This window comes from Oryctolagus cuniculus, chromosome 12, assembly GCF_051225735.1.
Source record: "Oryctolagus cuniculus isolate XC-2025 breed Fujian yellow rabbit chromosome 12, ASM5122573v1, whole genome shotgun sequence".
NCBI classification, from domain to species: Eukaryota; Metazoa; Chordata; class Mammalia; order Lagomorpha; family Leporidae; genus Oryctolagus; species Oryctolagus cuniculus.
The window spans coordinates 55,579,105-55,598,050 of NC_142878.1; the positions used below are offsets into that span (position 1 = coordinate 55,579,105).

Sequence of the window (18,946 nt, forward strand, 5' to 3'; positions counted from 1 at the left end):
ATACCCTAAGCTGTATAATATGACAAGAAATGTGCATTAGTCAGTTGTACACAGCTCATAGTACAAACCCAGACACATATAGCAAGTGGTGGGTAGTTTCTGACTGGTGTGTTAGATTCATAACCTCACCCACCCTGTAGGAAGGCCATGCCCTCAATTCAATAATTTGTATTATTCCATATTCTCTCTTCTATGTCATATTTTCTTTTTTAATAAAATGGTTTTCAGAATGGATTATGATGTAAAACCAGTAAAATTACAACATGCTGTTAAGAGATATATCCAAACAAAAAGATTTAGAACATTTGAGAATTAAATATATTCCAGGGAGATACAAACACAAAGAAAGCAGGGATGGGTGTAATAATATCATAAAATGAGAAATAAGGGCACATTATTATGTAAGGGGTATAATTCAGTAAAAATGATCCTCATAAATATCTAAATGCCAGGTAATACTGCACCCACATTTTTACTTTACATTTATTATACTTCTACCTATCAGAAAAAGCATGTTGTATTTGTCTTTTGTCTGACTTATTTCAGTTAGCATAGTGATCTACAACTCCGTCTACTTGTGCAGATGCCAGTATTTCGTCCTTTTTATGACTGAGTGCATGTTTCCTGATGTGCTCAACACACACAGGGAAAAACATCTCATTTAAGAACACAGTAGCTGTAACCTTCCATTCCCCAGTGTGAAGGCACCCAAAGCTACACGGCAAAGTCTTTGCTGAGGATGAGACAGACTTACAGACAGATCCAACTTCTTTTCTTGAAGCCAGTGGAAGACTATTAGATACAGAAAAAGTACAGGAGACATGAAGGTAGAAGAAGGAAGATTCAAAATATGAGTGATATGGGGAGAGGGAGAAATTAGTAGGTAAACGCACAAGGACAAAACAGAAAAGAGGAAAGAAGAGGAGCCGAGCGAGGCGCGGGTGGCTTTCAACAGGGCATTAAGGAGGCGTAGATGTCGGTCTCCCACGGTGCCGCACTGACCCAGGGCTGCTCCTGACTGTGGCACGGGGGTGCATGGAAAGGTGATAAAGGATTCTCCTATAGTCTGCCCTGCAGGCCAGGCTCACAGAGGGTCTGTGAAAATCACAGGTGAAGAGAAATAGAAAGATTATCTCTTACATGCACAGCTAATTATACATGTATAATTCACTGTAAAAATATGACTTTTACCATGACTGAGGAGCCTATAAAATATGCCAGTCAGGAGGAGGTCACGGACAGAACCACAGAAAGCAGGCGGTGAAACTCTCCCCCGTCGGGGTTTTCTCTGTGTTCCAGCACCCAGAGGGCTCTCTGTCCAGTCGCCGTCTGCTACTTAGGGTCATGTAGGGTTATTTCAAAGGCCATGCTTCTCCTAGGAGCAGACTCATCACATAACTGAATTCCTCTCAAAAGTACAGCAACTGTTTCCAAATTGTTACCTCTGTCTTCATCAATCCTAAAAATATAAAATGCACAGATTGATTCCATACATTACAATGGAAGCGTTCAGTGACCGCAGCTTTGGTCATCCAGGTCTCCTTTGGAAGCCAGGCTCCACCACTTAGCCACTAAACCTCTCTGAGCCGCATTTTCAATGGGAGGTAATAAAGATTGTACCTTTCTAGTTTGAAAATCAAAAACCTGAGTGCTCCAAAACCTGACACTCCGTAAACATCCACATGACACCACAGTGACAATATTCCACACCTGACTCTGAGACAGGTTTCAGTCAAAGCAGGTGCACTAAAAATATTTTATAAAATTACCGTTATGTGTATAAGAAATGTATCAAATAATTAAGTTTCATGACTAGACCCAGTTCCCATCCCCAAGTTATCTCCTTATACATGCAAATACTCTAAAACTGAAAAAATTCAAAATGCAAGGCACTTCTGGTCCCAAGCATTTTGGAAAAGGGATATTGGATCTGTACCTCCCTTGCAAGAGATTGTGAGAAATAAGTGATGTAACATATGCAATCGCCAATATCAGTACCTCCACATAATATGGCATAATGAATGGTGCCTGCTCCACACTGAGGACTGTCTACCTGCATGGCTTTCCAAGTACAGAGAACAATTCCTCAAATTCTGATTTTTCCATGACTCTAACATGGAAACTAGATCTGGATTTAGAGAGTTTTCATGTAAACACTTTCTTGCCACCATGTAAGTGTATTTCCCCAAAACCAATGTTGCTCCTAGATGGAGACACTAATCACAGGTGCATGAGGAACACAGGACAGAGATCCGCGTGCTGACAGGTCTTATCCTCACCATAACGGAAGTGCCACGAGCCAAACCATAAACTTCAGCTCTCCACATGGAAATAAAACCTAAGTCTTCTACGAGTATTCAGAGAGCACCCGACAGCCGGCCTTACGGAGCAGAAGCCTCAAGGAACATCTGAAGACTATGCAATCCAGCACAGTTTATGTCGACTTCTAAGACAAAGAAGCCAAAGCATACAACCCCTTCCACTCAGGAAAAAGCTTTCTCTTTTTATTTACACATAAAAACTATACAAATTTACGGGGTACAATGTGATGTTTCCCTGCATGTAAACACTGCATAATGACCAGAATGGGTATTTATCAGTCCTTTGAGGTGAAACAATCAAAACCCTCTTCCAGCTAGTTTGAAATATGCATTAAAATCAGCCACAGCCACCCTACTGTGCAAAAGAACACCAGAACTTGGTCTTCCTACCTGAAACACATGAGACTCCTCTGTTTTAATCGCAAGTTAAAACTTACAAATAGAGAACACAGAGGTAAATTATGCACATCAGAAAATCAGATGGCTGCTCCAGATCAGATTCTTGGCTGCAGGTATGTTCTATTGTAAATCTTACCATCTCATCTATTCATTCTGTTCATTTAAAGTGGATTTGCTCAATATGTACCAGTATTCAGTAAAACAATACTGTGCAAAGCTGTTCCTTACCCAACATGCATGTAGATATACATTAGGTATTATGCAATGCATGTCTTAGAAAAGTGACAGAACCTCTAAAATACAAGCAAAGCAGAAAGAGATAACTATAGTGATACGAGAAGAAAATGTGGCAACGTAGCATTGGATTTATAGCCATAAAAGATGGTGAATATTAAAATACACAGATAGAAGGCTGAACGAATTCATTTCAAGGATTAGCAAAATATATTTTAAAGGGTTAAGTTCAGTGTATACCCTTAATAATGAAATGTTCAGAATTGCTTTGGAGACAAGAAAAATGTAAGACAAGAAATGTATTAAAATTTAGTTTTTCCTAACATTAGGAACTTCTCTAAGATAGTCAGCAATTAGTAAATAAATGTAGGGAGCCAGTGGAAGTATGGGTGCAGGGAATTAGGAGGCTAGTAATTTCAAAAAATGCTTTATATTTGAAGTCATGAGCCCAATGGCGGTACAAGACAACGGAGGGAGGGACTTACCTTAGAGCTGCTTTACTGAATTAGACAGTGCACTGGAGGAGGAGAGGTGAGGAGATGAGCAAACACACCTGGACCACAGCTTCAGCTGCAGGATCCATGCTGCAAAGCAATAGAAATAACAGTAAACAAAAACCCAAAGGAATTGGTGACTGATTGAAGTGCAGACGAAGAATGCCAAGTCAGAGATTACAAAGATTTGAGCAAGAATGGGTAAAACAATGCCAGGTCCATGTTTAGCAATAAATAAACCAAGCATAGAATTTGTCAGAGTAGAGAAAATAAACGATGCAGATAAGGCCTGCAGGAGTCTTTCAGGTAAACAGAATTCTAGGTACTACTGATATGTCCAGGGGAAACACGGGGTACGATGTAGCAGAAGAAATACAGCTCACAGACAAAACCGTATAGTAATCCATACAAAACAGTAAATGCACAAGAGTGAACAAAGTGTCTGAAGGAAAGAGTATAGAATGGAGACATCTAAAAAGCAAAGACCCAGCTATGGAAAACGCTCACACTGATACCGAGAAAGGACTGACGAATGAGCAGAACAGGAAGACAAGTCACGTGGAGCCAGCACAGCCGAGAGAAGAATCAAGAGTGACGGAGTAGAAGTGAGAACCCAGGGGAGCAGGAAAGAAACTTCTGAAGAAGGAAACAGGATAAGCCGGCGCCGTGGCTCAATAGGCTAATCCTCCACCTTGCGGCGCCGGCACACCGGGTTCTAGTCCCGGTTGGGGCGCCGGATTCTGTCCCGGTTGCCCCTCTTCCAGGCCAGCTCTCTGCTATGGCCAGGGAGTGCAGTGGAGGATGGCCCAGGTGCTTGGGCCCTGCACCCCATGGGAGACCAGGAAAAGCACCTGGATCCTGGCTCCTGCCATCGGATCAGCGCGGTGCGCCGGCTGCAGCGGCGGCCATTGGAGGGTGAACCAACGGCAAAAGGAAGACCTTTCTCTCTCTGTCTGTCTCTCTCACTGTCCACTCTGCCTGTCAAAAAAAAAAAAAAAAAAGAAGGAAACAGGATAATAAAGAAAAATAAATACACAAAATGAGGGATAATTTACATAAATTCTCCACTTTGCAAATGGAATTTCAGCCTGGTATACTGTGATCAGACATTATAAATGAGTTAATGGATCAATAATATAAGGAACATGATAGAGTTGTCAAAGAGTGAATTTTTGAAAGTCCTTATGAGAGGCTGGGTAACAGAGTTTCCAGCAGCACTCAGCTTGGTCCCTACCGTGGGAGTGACAAGGACTGAGAAGTGGGGCGCTAGGCGGGGCAGGGAGGGGTGAAAGTTTGCCAGTGTGCAGATGGACCAGGAGGGTGACCACAGCGTGGGCCCCACAGGATGACATGCAAGAAGAAACAGGGCAAACAGGCAAGGAAACTCAAGACAGAGGATGCGTTCGGTCAATCGACTCTCATGCTCCTCTGGTGTTTTTAGCACTTTAAGCTCCTTCCTGGGGCTGAGACCGTCGCCTTCCTGTGCCCACACCCTTCCCTGGCCACACCTGACGGCTTGTTGCACAGTGCCTGAGCCCGGCCAGTCCTCCTCCAGCACAAACAGCGACTGCCCGCCCTCGGGCTGACCTCACCTGGGTGGAGCGCACAGCGGATTGCTCGCGAAGGGTTTACTTCCCCTCACCTACCTGTGGGAACTACGAGAGCAGCATCATTGGGTACGGTTCTCAGATTAACTGGATCCAGTGCGAGATCACCACAGACACACACAGATAGCTGAATAAAACACGAACAGCGGTGATACCAACCCCAAAGAGCAGAGACCAAAGTTTCAGAAATCTGGGATCACCACGTGAGATCATTCGTCTCGGGAATTATCACCCATGCCAACTTTGGTTTTCCCAGGGTAGTAAAGCAGTTAAGCCATTAATCAGGCAAAATAAAAGACATTTAATTTCTTATGATAAAAAGTTCCTTTACTGTTTTCTAGAACTAATTTCAATGATTAAACATGAATTTTTAAAATAACAGAATATTACTCTACTAAATTTTAAATCATTTAATCATTTATTATGTATGATATAATAGTATTCAACTTAAACTGAAAATTATAAATGTATGAATAAATAATACACGGAGATAAACTAAATTATAATATATTCCATGAAAAGAAGAAAGATAATATGTAAAGAAATGATATTTAAATTGTCTTCAAAAATGTCACATTCTATCCAGATTTTACTGAATCCTCGCCAGCACACTGTGACGCACTGCCACGTGATCATCCAGTGCACACAACAACCACTGAGGAATCACTAGGCTAATCCTCCACCTGCGGTGCCAGCACCCCGGGTTATAGTCCCAGTCGGGGCGCCGGATTCTGTCCCGGTTGCCCCTCTTCCAGGCCAGCTCTCTGCTGTGGCCAGGGAGTGCAGTGGAGGATGGCCCAAGTGCTTGGGCCCTGAACCCCATGGGAGACCAGAAGCACCTGGCTCCTGGCTTTGGATCAGTGCAGTGCCGGCCATAGCGGCCATTTTGGGGGGAGAACCAACAGAAGGAAGACCTTTCTCTCTGTCTCTCTCACTGTCTAACTCTGCCTGTCCAAAAAAAAAAAAAAAAATGGTACTACACAAGACTGAACACCAAAGTTTACATGCCTCTAAAGACTTTAAGTGGAGCTGGCATTGTGGCACAGTGTGTTAGGGCCACTTGGGACATTCATATCCTGTGTCAGAATCCCAGGAATTGAGTCTCACCTTTGCTTCTGGGCCAGCTTCCTCTTAATACACCTGGAAGGCAACAGATGATGGCCAAGTATTTGGCCTGCCAACCATGGGGGAGAGCTGGATGCAGTTCCAGGCTCCTATCTTAGCCTGGCTCAGCCACAGCTGCTGTGGACATGTGGGGAGAACCAGCAGAGAGAAGCTATCTCACTCCTTCTGTCAGTCACTCTGCATTTCAAATAATTAAAATTTTAAAACTTAAAAAATAAAGGCCTAGGGCTAATCAGGAAGCTCAGCAGCCTTACAGGGGTAAAACTCACCGAGAATAAACCCAGCAATCTTTTCCTGGACTGGAATTATTGGCACATGTGAACAGTAGCTGAAACACTGGTGGAAAAGCAGCAGGAAGAACCTAGAGGGAACGAGGCTTGAAGCCCTCTGGCGGAAAATGCAGCCAAATTAGAGGACAAAAAAAAAGGACAGGGTGGACACGTTTCTCTCTCTCCAATCACTTTAGAAAGGTGTACTGTGACAAGCCAATAGAGAGGGCACCATTTTGTACATACGTAACAGCTGTGCCAGCTCGTGTCTGCGCCCGGCAATCAGCCGAGTAGAGACTCCTAACTTGTGGGGAGAAATAACAGGGGCCTAGGAGCTTGTGACTGTGTGAAGCTTCTGGACCGGGACTGTGAATAAAACTGAGGGTGCGTGGGAGGAATCACGAAGTGGCTGGGACTTTGGGCAGTCTCAGTGGGAGACTCCACAAGCCCGGGCGTCCTGGTTACCTGGTGACAGACATTGCTGGGGAATCTGAATTTACACTGAGGATTGCACAGATCCTTTGTGTGCTCCTTGGGACAGAGTGGACGAATATTATACCCACTGGGACTAGCACTCAGACACTGATCACCATCAAGAAAGCTCAGCTGAGCAGAATTACCTCCCTTCTCATTAAAAAGAGAGAGAGGAGGGGCCAGGGCCATGGCTCACTTGGTTAATCCTCCACCTGCGGTGCTGACATCCCATATGGGCACCAGATTCTGTCCCGGTTGCTCCTCTTCCAGGCCAGCTCTCTGCTGTGGCCTGGGAGGGCAGTGGAGGATGGCCCAAGTGCTTGGGCCCCTGCACCCACATGGGAGACCAGGAGGAAGCACCTGGCTCCTGCCTTCAGATCAGCGCAGTGCCGGCTGTAGCGGCCACGAGGGGAGTGAACCAATGGAAGGAAGACCTTTCTCTCTGTTTCTCTCTCTCTCACTGTCTATAACAATACATGTCAAATAAAAAGAGAGAGAGAGAGAGAGAAACAAGATTTACCACGCCAAAGCTGGCTGTGTCATGTTAGGCACACCCTTAACCCTGGAGAAGTTAACAGAGCTCTCTGGCCACACCCACCACAAGCCTCTAGAGATTCACTGAAAGAAGACATTCCACTTATCTATAGAGTCATAGTACAACAATAAAAGCCACCAAAGCAAAAAAATAAAGAAGAAGAAGAAGAAGAGGAGGAGGAGGAAGGGGGAGGGGGAGGGGGAGGAGGAGGAGGAGGAGAAGGAGAAGGAGAAGGAGAAGGAGAAGGAGAAGAAGAAGAAGAAGAAGAAGAAGAAGAAGAAGAAGAAGAAGAAGAAGAAACCAATGAGTATCTCCACAAATGCTGAAAAACAAATGCAACAATCCAAGAAACAATAATAAGGAAAACAACATGATGCTCCCAAAAGAACATGATACTTCAATACAAGATCATGAAGACAATGAGATACAAGAAAGGCAAGAAATGGAACTCAAGAAATTGATTATAAGAATACATAAAAGTGGCCGGCGCCGCGGCTCACTAGGCTAATCCGCCTAGCGGCGCCGGCACACCGGGTTCTAGTCCCGGTCGGGGCGCCGGATTCTGTCCCGGTTGCCCCTCTTCCAGGCCAGCCCTCTGCTGTGGCCCCGGAGAGCAGTGGAGGATGGCCCAGGTGCTTGGGCCCTGCACCCCATGGGAGACCAGGAAAAGCACCTGGCTCCTGGCTCCTGCCATCGGATCAGCGCGGTGCGCCGGCCGCAGCGCGCCGGCCGCGGCGGCCATTGGAGGGTGAACCAACGGCAAAAGGAAGACCTTTCTCTCTGTCTCTCTCTCTCACTGTCCACTCTGCCTGTCAAAAAAAAAAAAAAAAAAGAATACATAAAAGTGGCTGGCACCGCAGCTCACTTGGCTAATCCTCTGCCTGCGGCACCAGCACCCCAGGTTCTAGTCCCGGTTGGGGCACCAGTTCTGTCCCAGTTGCTCCTCTTCTAGTCCAGCTCTCTGCTGTGGCCCAGGAAGGCAGTGGACCTTAGGCCCTGCACCTGCATTAGAGACCAGGAGGAAGCACCTGGCTCCTGGCTTCGGATCAGCACAGCGCACCAGCCATAGCAGCCATTTGGGGGGTGAACAAATGGAAGGAAGATCTTTCTCTCTGTCTCTCTCTCTTACTGTTTAACTCTGCCTGTCAAAAAAAGAATACATAGAAGTAATCAAAAGAAAACACAAGAACTACTGAAATCCATGCAAGACACGAAAGAAAATCTATCCCACAAAATTGAGATCTTAAAGAGGAATGAAAATGAAAGAAGAATTCAATATATCAAATAAAAAATGCAGTGGAGAGCCTTAAAAACAGAATCAGTGAGGCAGAGAGAGAATATCAGACTTAGAAGACAGAGCACAGGAAAGTATACAGTCAAACCAAAGAAAAGAAGAAGAAATTAGAAATCTAAAACACACTGTTGGGAATCTACAGGATACTATAAAAAAAAATCAACATTTGGGATCTAGGAGTTCCTGAAGGCATGGAGAGAGAGAGAAAGAATAGAAGGCCTTTTTAGTGAGATACTAGCAGAAAACTTCCAGAGTCTGAAATAAGAAAAGGATGGCCAAGTACAGAAAACACACAGAACTCCCAATACACATGACCAGAAAAGGCCTCGTCATGACACATTGCAATCAAACTCACCACAGTGAAACATAAAGAAAAGATCCTAAAATGTGCAAGAGAGAAGCATCAGATTACTCTCAGAGGATCTCCAATCAGACTCACAGCTGACTTCTCATCAGAAACCCTACAGGCTAGGAGGGAATGGCGAGACATAGCCCAGGTACTAAGAGAGAAAAACTGCCAGCCCAGAATATTATATCCTGCAAAGCTCTCATTTGTGAATGAAGGTGAAATAAAGACCTTTCATAGCAAACAGAAATTGAAAGAATTTGTCACCACTTGTCCAGCCCTGCAAAAGATGCTTAAAGATGTGTAACACACATACAACCTACCTAAACTGAGCCATGAAGACATAGAAAACCTAAACAGACCCATAACTGAGACAGAAATTGAATCAATAATAAAGGCCCTCCCAACAAAGAAAAGCCCAGGACCGGATGGATTCACTGCTAAATTCTACCAGACATTTAAAGAAGAACTAACTCCAACTCTTCTCAAACTATTCAAAACAATTGAAAGAGAGGGAATCCCCCCAAATTCTTTCTACAAAGCCAGCATCACCTTAATATCTAAACCTGAGAAAGATGCAGCAGAGAAAGAGAATTAAAGACCAATTTCCCTGATGAACATAGATACAAAAATCCTCAACAAAATTCTGGCCAATATAATCCAACAACACATCAGAAAGATCATTCACCTAGACCAAGTGTGATTTATCCCTGGTATGCAGGGATGTTTCCACATTTGCAAATCAATCAATGTGATACACCACATTAACAAACTGCTGAACAAAAACCATAAGATTATCTAAATAGATGAAAAGAAGGCATTTGATAAAATACAAAACCCTTTCATGAGAAAAAACTCTAAGCAAATTCTATATAGAAGGCACTTTCCTCAACACAATCAAAGCAATCTATGACAGACTCACAGCAGCATCCTATTGAATGGGGAAAAGTTGGAAGCATTTCCACTGAGATCCAGTATCAGACAGGGATGCCCACTCTCATCACTGCTATTCAATACAGTTCCGGAAGTTTTAGCCAGAGCCATTAGGCAAGAAAAATAAATTAAAGAGATACACACTGGGAAGGAAGAAGTCAAACTATCCCTCTTTGCAGACAACATGATTTTTAATTTAGGGGATTCAAATAACTCCAGTAAGAGACTATTAGAAATCATAGAAGAGTTTGGTAAAGTAGCAGGATATAAAATCAATACAAAAAATCAACAGCTTTTGTATACACAGACAATGCCATGGCTGAGAAAGAACTTCTAAGATGAATCCCATTCACAATAGCTACAAAAACAATCAAACACCTTGGAATAAACTTTTTTTTTTTATCTTTTATTTAATGAATATAAATTTCCAAAGTACGACTCATGGGTTACAATGGCTTCCCCCCCCATATCGTCCCTCCCACCAACAACCCTCCCCTTTCCCACTCCCTCTCCCCTTCCATTCACATCAAGATTCATTTTCGATTATCTTAATATACAGAAGATCAGCTTAGTATACCTTAAGTAAGTATTTCAACAGTTTGCTCCCACACAGAAACATAAAGTGAAAAATAATAGATGATTTTTTTAAAATGATGATGAAATCAGATCAGACCTATTGTCATGTTTAATCCCAGTGAGAGTCAAGTTGGGAATTGAAAATTTCTTTCTTTTTTTTTTTCTTTTTTTTTTTTTTACAGAAGATCAGTTTAGTGTACATTAAGTAAAGATTTCAGTCGTTTGCACCCCCATAGAAACACAAAGTGAAATATACTGTTTGAGTACTCGTTATAGCATTAAGCCTCAGTGTACAGCACGTTAAGGACCGAGATCCTGCATGAGGAGTAAGAAACACCTTGGAATAAACTTAACCAAGGATGTAAAAGATCTCTATGATGAGAATTACAAATATAAAAGAAATAAATAGAAAATACAAAAAAATGGAAAACTTTTCCATGTTCATGGATTGGAAGAATCAAAATCATCAAAATGTTCATTTGTCCAAAAGCAATTTATAGATTCAATGCAATACCAATCAAAATACCAAAGATATTCTTCTCAGATCTGGAAAAAATGATGCTGAAATTCATATGGAGGCAGAGGAAACCTCAAATAGCTAAAGCAATCTTATACAACAAAAACAAATCTGAGGGCATCACAATACCAGATTTCAGGATATACTCCAGGGCAGTTGTTATCAAAACAGCATGGTACTGGTACAAAAACGGATGGATAGACCATTGGAAAAGAATAGAAATACCAGAAATCAATCCAAACATCTACAACCAACTTACATTTGATCAGGAAGCTAAGGCCAATTCCTGGAGCAAGTACAGTCTATTCAATAAATGGTGCTGGGAAAACTGGATTTCCATATGCAGAAGCATGAAGCAAGACCCCTACCTTACACCTTACACAAATATCCACTCAACATGGATCTATGACCCGACACCATCAAATTATTAGAGAACATTGAAGAAACCCTGCAAGATATTCTCACTGGCAAAAACTTCTTGTAAAAGACCCTAGAGGCTCTTAGTCCTTTCATTATGATCAATTGTGAACTGAAATTGATCACTTGGAATAGTGAGATGGCATTGGCACATGCCACCTTGATGGGATTGAATTGGAATCCCCTAGTATGTTTCCAACTCTACCAATTGGGGCAAGTCAGCCCGAGCATGCCCCAAGGGAGCACATAAACAAGTCTAGTATCTGCTAACACTAACCGATAGAATAAATAAAGGGGAGAGTGATCCAACATGGGAAGTGAGATACTCAGCAGACTCATAGAATGGCGGATGTCCTAAATAGCACTCTGGCCTCAGAATCAGCCCTAAAGGCACTCGGATCTGGCTGAAAAGCCCATGAGAGTATTTCAGGCATGGAAAGCCAAGACACTCTGGCAAAAAGATCTCTGTGAGTGAGATCCCAGTGGAAAGAACAGGTCTTCAAAGAGGGAGGTGCCTTTCTCTGAAGGGAGGAGAGAACCTCCACTTTGACTATGACCTTGTCTAAACAAGATAAGAGTCGGAGAACTCAGAGGGCTTCCATAGCCTTGGAAACTCATGACTGGTGCATAGGGAGATTACTGATGCCATAAACAGGAGTGTCAATTTGTAAAGTCAACAACAGGAGTCACTGTGCACTTACTCCTCATGCAGGATCTCTGTCCTTAATGTGCTGTACACTGAGGCTTAATGCTATAACGAGTACTCAAACAGTATATTTCACTTTGTGTTTCTATGGGGGTGCAAACTGTTGAAATCTTTACTTAATGTACACTAAACTGATCTTCTGTTAAAAAAAAAAAAAAAAAAAAGAAACTATCAATTCCCAACTTGACTCTCACTGGGATTAAACATGACAATAGGTCTGATCTGATTTCATCATCATTTAAAAAAAAATCATCTATTATTTTTCACTTTATGTTTCTGTGTGGGAACAAACTGTTGAAATCCTTACTTAAGGTATACTAAGCTGATCTTCTGTATACTAAGATAATCGAAAATGAATCTTGATGTGAATGGAAGGGGAGAGGGAGTGGGAAAGGGGAGGGTGGTGGGTGGGAGGGACGGTATGGGGGGGAAAGCCATTGTAACCCATGAGACGTACTTTGGAAATTTATATTCATTAAATAAAAGATAAAAAAAAAAAAAAAAAAGACCCTAGAGGCTCAGGTAGTCAAAGCCAAAATTAACAACTGGGATTACATCAAACTGAGAAGTTTCTGTACTGCAAAAGAAACAGTCAGGAAAGTGAAGAAGCAAGCAAAAGAATGGGAGAAAATATTTGCAAATTATGCAGCTGATAAAGGATTAATAACCAGAATCTACAAAGAGATCAAGATACTCCATAACAACAAAACTGACAACCAACTTATGAGCTGGGCCAAGGACTTAAAAAGATATTTTTTAAAAAAGGAAATCCAAATGGCCAACAGACACATGAAAAAATGTTCAAGATCACTAGCAATCAGGGAAATGCAAATAAAAACCACAATGAGGTTTCACCTCACCCTGGTTAGAATGGCTCACATACAGAAATCTACCAACAACAGTTGCTGGAGAGGATGTAGGGAAAAAGGGACACTAACCCACTGTTGGTGGGAATGCAAGCTGGTCAAGCCACTATGGAAGTCAGTCTGGAGATTCCTCAGAAACCTGAATATAACCCTACCATTCAACCCAGCCATCCCACTCCTTGGAAGTTACCCAAAAGAAATTAAATTGGCAAATAAAAGAGCTGTCTGCACCTCCATGTTTATTGCAGCTCAGTTCACAATAGCTAAGACCTGGAATCAACCTAAATGCCCATCAACAGTAGACTGGATAAAGACATTATTGGATATGCACTCTGTGGAATACTACACAATGATAAAAAAAAATGTAATCTGGTCATTTGCAGCAAAATGGAGGAATCTGGAAAGTATTATACTTAGTGAATTAAGCCAGTCCCAAAGGGACAAAGATCATTTGTTCTCCCTGATCTGTGACAACTAACGGAGAACCTAAAATGAAACCTGTTGAAGTGAAACTGACACTAAGAGAAACAATGACTTGATCAGCCCTTGTCCTGACTGTTGAGGAACAGCTTACTATTTTATTCTTTTTCGTATTTTATTGTTCTACTTAATACCATGGTTGAACTCTTTACTTAACACAGAATTATTTTCAGGTGTTTAAATCAAATTTAAAATTGATCCCTGTTAAAAAATAAGAGTGGGAATAAGAGAGGGAGGAGATACACAGTTTGCCACATGTTTTCTCAGACTTATCTCTAAGGGTATAGCTAAAAACTTGCCATGGGGCACAAAATCCCATTAAGTTGGCAGGTACCAATTCCATCTTACTAGCTAAAGTGTTCATTTTAAGTGTTTAACTGATCATAAAGATAGGATTAATTGTCAAAAGGATCACATAAATAAAACTAAGTGTCTGCTAATAATAGATAGAATTATAAAGGAGAGAATGATCCAACTGGGAAACAGGCTACACAGCAGACTCATAGAATGGCAAATGCTCTAAACAGCACTCTGGCCTCAGAATCAGCCCTACGGCATTCGGATCTGGCTAAAAAGCCCATGAGAGTTTCGCAGGCATGAAAAGCCAAGACACTGTGGCCAAAAAATGACCTAAATGAAACATCTTTGTAAGTGAGATCCCAGTGGAAAGAACGGGCCATCAAAGAAGACAGTACCTTTCTCTGAAAGGAGGAGAGAACTTCCACTTTGATTATAATCCTGTCAAAATACTGATGGGGCTGTGGACTCAAAAGGCTTCCATAGCCTTGACAACTCATGACAAGAGCCTCAGGTGATAATTGATGTCATAAATAAGAGTGTCAATTGTTAAATCAACAGGAGTCACTGTGCACTTGCTCCCCATGTAGGACCTCTGTCCTTAATGTGTTATACTATGAGAATTATTGGTAAAACTTGTCTTCAAACAGTACTTTATACTTTGTGTGTCTGTGTGGGTGCAAACTGTTGAAATCTTTACTTAGTATAGAGTTGGTTTTCTGTATATAAAGATAATTAAAAATGAATCTTAATGAAGAATGGGATGGGAGAGGGCGTAGGAGGCGGTATGGGAGTGGGAGTGGGAGAGCGAGAATGGGGAGAACTGCTATATTCCAAAAGCTGTGCCTATGAAATTTATATTTATTAAATAAAAGCTTTCTTTAAAAATTTGCAATGAGAGTTTCCCCAGTCTAACGGAAAGAAACAAAGACAGTAAAAGAGAGCACAAAATATTTCCTCCCAACTCCATGGCTTCCAGGGGCCACTTAACCCTGTTCTTGAGCCAGGAGCCTTGTTTTCCTCTTGGAGTTTCTTCTAAATGTACAATGAATGATATAACAGAATATTCTGGGGTATCTGTTCTCAGGTAAGAAGTGTAGAAGGAAGAAAGAAAAAAATGAAAAAAATGCGGACTCATTTATGGGTTACTTCTTTAGTTTTTGATTCATCCCCACAATATAACAGTTTTTCTTTACTTTTGTTTTTCTTGTCTTCAGGTAGATGTGGGGGTTTTAGTAATTTTCCAGATAGTTTGATGTAACTAATAGGGAAAAATAGCTTGTACTTATGACACTTGTGACAGTCCTGGAAATCTTTCATTGTATTTTTGTAAGACAAAACAAGCCTTTCATAAATTTTTCCTTCAAATGTTTAATTTATATCTCACCCTAATTATAAGTCTTCCAGACCACAATTTTGCGTTATTTTCATGTATTGCTAGGAACAATCTCAAATATACAAGATGACTTCCAAAAGTTTATGGCAAATACTAATAAAATGTTTCTTTTGATGTGAAAAAATTGAGTTCCATGCACAGTTTTCATAATATGCATTTTATGAGAGTTCCAAAGATTATTCATATACACGATTTCAAAAATCTTTATACTTTGCAGATTAAGCCACCACCTGCAATAATCAGCATCATGTATGAGTGCAAGTTCAAGTCCCGGCTACTCCACTTCCAATCCAGCTCCTTGGTAATGTTCCTGACAAGGAAAAAAAGGTAGCCCAAGTACGTGGGCCAGTCACCCACTTGTGGGAGACCCAAATGTAGCTTCTGTCTCCTGGCTTTGCCCTGCCAATTCCCAGCTGTTATGGCCATCTGGTGAGTGAACCAGCAGATGGAAGATTCTCCTCTCTCTCTCTCTCTCTCTCTCTCTCTCCATTTCTCTCTTCATTTCTCTGTAACTCTGTCTTTCAAATAAACAAGTAAATCTTTTTAAAAATCTTTGCATCCTGGGCCATTATTGGGGTGCAATGGTTTAAGACACTGCTTGCTAAGCAGTGTCCTGGAGGAAGCTGTGGTACAATTCTGGCTGCTCCGTATCCAAGCCTGCTCCCTGCTATGTACCTGGGAAGATACAGGAGCATCATCCATATTCATGAGCCTGTGCCACCCATGAGAAGACCTGGATGGAGTTCCAGGCTTCTGGCTTCATCCTAACCCAGCCCCAGACATTGTGGTCATTCGGAGAATGAACTAGTGGATAGAAGATCTCTTTGTCTCTCCCTCTCTGTGTGTTATTCGGTCTTTCAAAAATTAAATACAGCCCTAAAATAAATTAATTGTACCCAAAAATAATTTATTTTAATATCACATGACATGAGCTTTTTGAAGTACCCTCATACACTAGCACAATTCCAGATATGAAGGTAGTAAAAATATAATTTGGAGCAATATTTTAATGAAAGAATAAATTGTTGGTTCACAAATATGCATGCGTAATGAACAAAAACAAGCCTGTGGCCATTCTGACTTAAGGCTTTTCAAAACACTTACCAGAGGGGCTAGCATAGTGGTATAGCAGGTTAAGCTGTTGTCTGCAATGCCTACATCCCTTGTGGGTGCTACTTCACATCCCAGATACTCCATTTCCAATCCATATCCCTGAACACGGCCTGGGTAAAGCAGTGGAGGATGGCCCAAGTGCTCGGGCCCCTGCAGCCACAGGGGAGACCCATAAGAAGCTCCTGGCTCCTGGCTTCAGTCTGGACCAGCCCCAGCCCCAGCTCCAGCCATTGTGGCCATTTGGTGAATGATCCAGCAGTTGGAAATCTCTCTCTCTCTCTCTCTCTCTCTCTCTCTACCTTTCAAATAAAAATTAAACTTTTAAAAAGAAAGAGAATAACTGAAAGAGAAGAGAAAAAGGGAGGATCTCTGGTGCAGTGGGTAAAGCTACCACCTGCAAGCGCCAGAGTCCTGTGTGGGTTTCACTTCAAGTCCCAGTTGCTCCATTTCCAGTCCAGCTCCCTGCAGATACACCTGGGAGGTCAGTGGAGATGACCCAGTACTTGGGACCCTGTGCCCCCGTGGGGACCTGGAGGAGGCTCCTGGCTTCAGATCAGATCTGTTGCAGCTACTTGGGGAGTGAATCAACAGATGAAGGATCGGTCTCTCTCTTTCTAGTTCTCTCTTTCTCTCTCTCTTTCTCTGTCATCTCTCGTTCTCTGTACTCTGCCATTCAAATAAACCATTTTTATAGAGAAAGAAATAATCAAGCTATAAATAAATGACTATAATTACTACACACTCTGCAATCCCATCTGAATCAATGTAAGTTTTGCAGTAAGTTTCTTTGTTTAAATCTTCTCTCTTTTGGAGAAGAGGAACATTCTCAAACGATGCAGTAACATGCTACACCAAAGTAGCCAATTCTAAAAAATCAGTTATGGGCCACGAGACTACCAGGCCTGTAAACACTATTTATGAAATCTTTTTGAAAATGTCCAATGACTTGAAAAGCCTCTTTATTGTAGCCTTCATCTCTTTATTCCTGAATGTGTAGATGACTGGATTCAGAAAGGGAGTAAGAACAGCATCAGAGAGAGCAAGATACTTGTCCATCTGTGAATTGGGGTGTGGCCAGGTATAAACAAACAGGGTGGGACCAAAGAACAGGATCACCACAGTGATGTGAGCTGACAAGGTGGACAGGGCCTTGGAGGACGCTCCTGAGGAGTGTTTCCAAACACTGACCAGGATGAAGGTGTAGGAGATGAGAAGCACAGAGAAAGAGCCGACACAGATGAACCCACTGTTCACAGTCACCATGAACTGCAGCCGACTGGTGTCTGCGCAGGCCAGCCTGAGGAGCCGAGGGAGGTCACAGTAAAAGCTGTCCAACACGTTAGGGCCACAGAAGGGCAAGCCAGTGAGAAACACCAGTTGGAACAGGGAGTGAATAATGCCAAGGCCCCAGGCAGCAGCCACAAACAAAACGCACACCCGTGGGCTCATGATGGCCAGGTAGTGAAGAGGCTTGCAGATGGCCACGTACCTGTCAAAGGCCATGGCCATGAGCAGCACCATCTCCACACCGCCGATCACATGGATGAAGAAGATCTGGGCGATGCAGCCTCCAAAGGAGATGACCTTGCGCTTTCTGAACAGATCATAAATCATCTTGGGGGACGTGACCGAGCAGGCTCCCAGGTCGATGAAGGAGAGGCCCGCCAGCAGGAAGTACATGGGGGAGTGCAGGTGAGGGTCTGTGGTCACAGAGAACACAATGAGGCTGTTCCCAGTCATGCTCGCCGTGTAGAGGACCGAGGAGAACACCAGGAGGAGACGCTGGAGCTCCTGGGAGCTGGTGAGGCCCAGGAACACAAACTCGGACACCCCCGAGTGGTTCCCTCCAGCCATGGGTCAGCCCACTGCGTGCAGTTGCAGTTCTAAGAAAGGGAATAAGAAAAAGGTGTGGTTATTCAGAAAGATACTGCTATTAGTTCTTTATGTTCACATTATGAATGAGAACCATCTGATAATCCCATTCTTCATGTGATGATATTGGTGATGGTGGTGATGATAACAACGATGGTGATGATAAAAGCACAGTTCAAGAGCACATACTTTGGTTGGAAATACCAACAAAGTTTCCCATAGCCCAGAACAGGAGAATCAAGCCTTCACAAACTATGCCCGCACAAAAAATAGAATATGCAAGCGGGAAATTATATTTTCTCACAAACAAAGAAGAAGGGATACATGGAACAGTATATTTAATTGTCCCTAAAGGAAAGTTAGTGATTCGTATTGTATGTGACCATAATTTGCCAACTCTACACATCACATTTCTGTTTTGTGTTCACTTTCACACTCTCGACTCCATAAAATTTACACACAGACAGGTTCAGGTGAAACACTAACTATGATTAATCAATGGATCACCATCCAGGACTAAGCCTTGTCTGAAACCTTTAATGGGACTGAGTTAACATGAAACAAACTGAGAATAGGTATAGATTGCAATGAAGACAAAACTAAGGAATTGAAACATCAGAGCCCAGCAAGAAAGTTAGGAGAAATAATATGGGCCTTATCAAAGATACACGGAGC

At 42.4% G+C, this 18,946-nt stretch overlaps 1 protein-coding gene across 1 annotated transcript; it reads right to left on the reverse strand.

The window, feature by feature from the left end:
• Positions 1-17,314: 17,314 nt before the first annotated feature.
• Positions 17,315-18,256, reverse strand: LOC100345611 (olfactory receptor 4F3/4F16/4F29-like). Its single transcript, XM_002718020.5, has one exon. The coding sequence runs from the start codon at positions 18,251-18,253 to the stop codon at positions 17,315-17,317; it is 939 nt and encodes a 312-aa protein (XP_002718066.2). The 5' UTR covers positions 18,254-18,256.
• Between the last annotated feature and the right edge of the window lie 690 nt (positions 18,257-18,946).

Bases quoted from the DNA above. Each gene is read 5' to 3' on its own strand.
- LOC100345611 (XM_002718020.5), bottom strand. From the start codon at position 18,253: ATGGCTGGAGGGAACCACTCGGGGGTGTCCGAGTTTGTGTTCCTGGGC.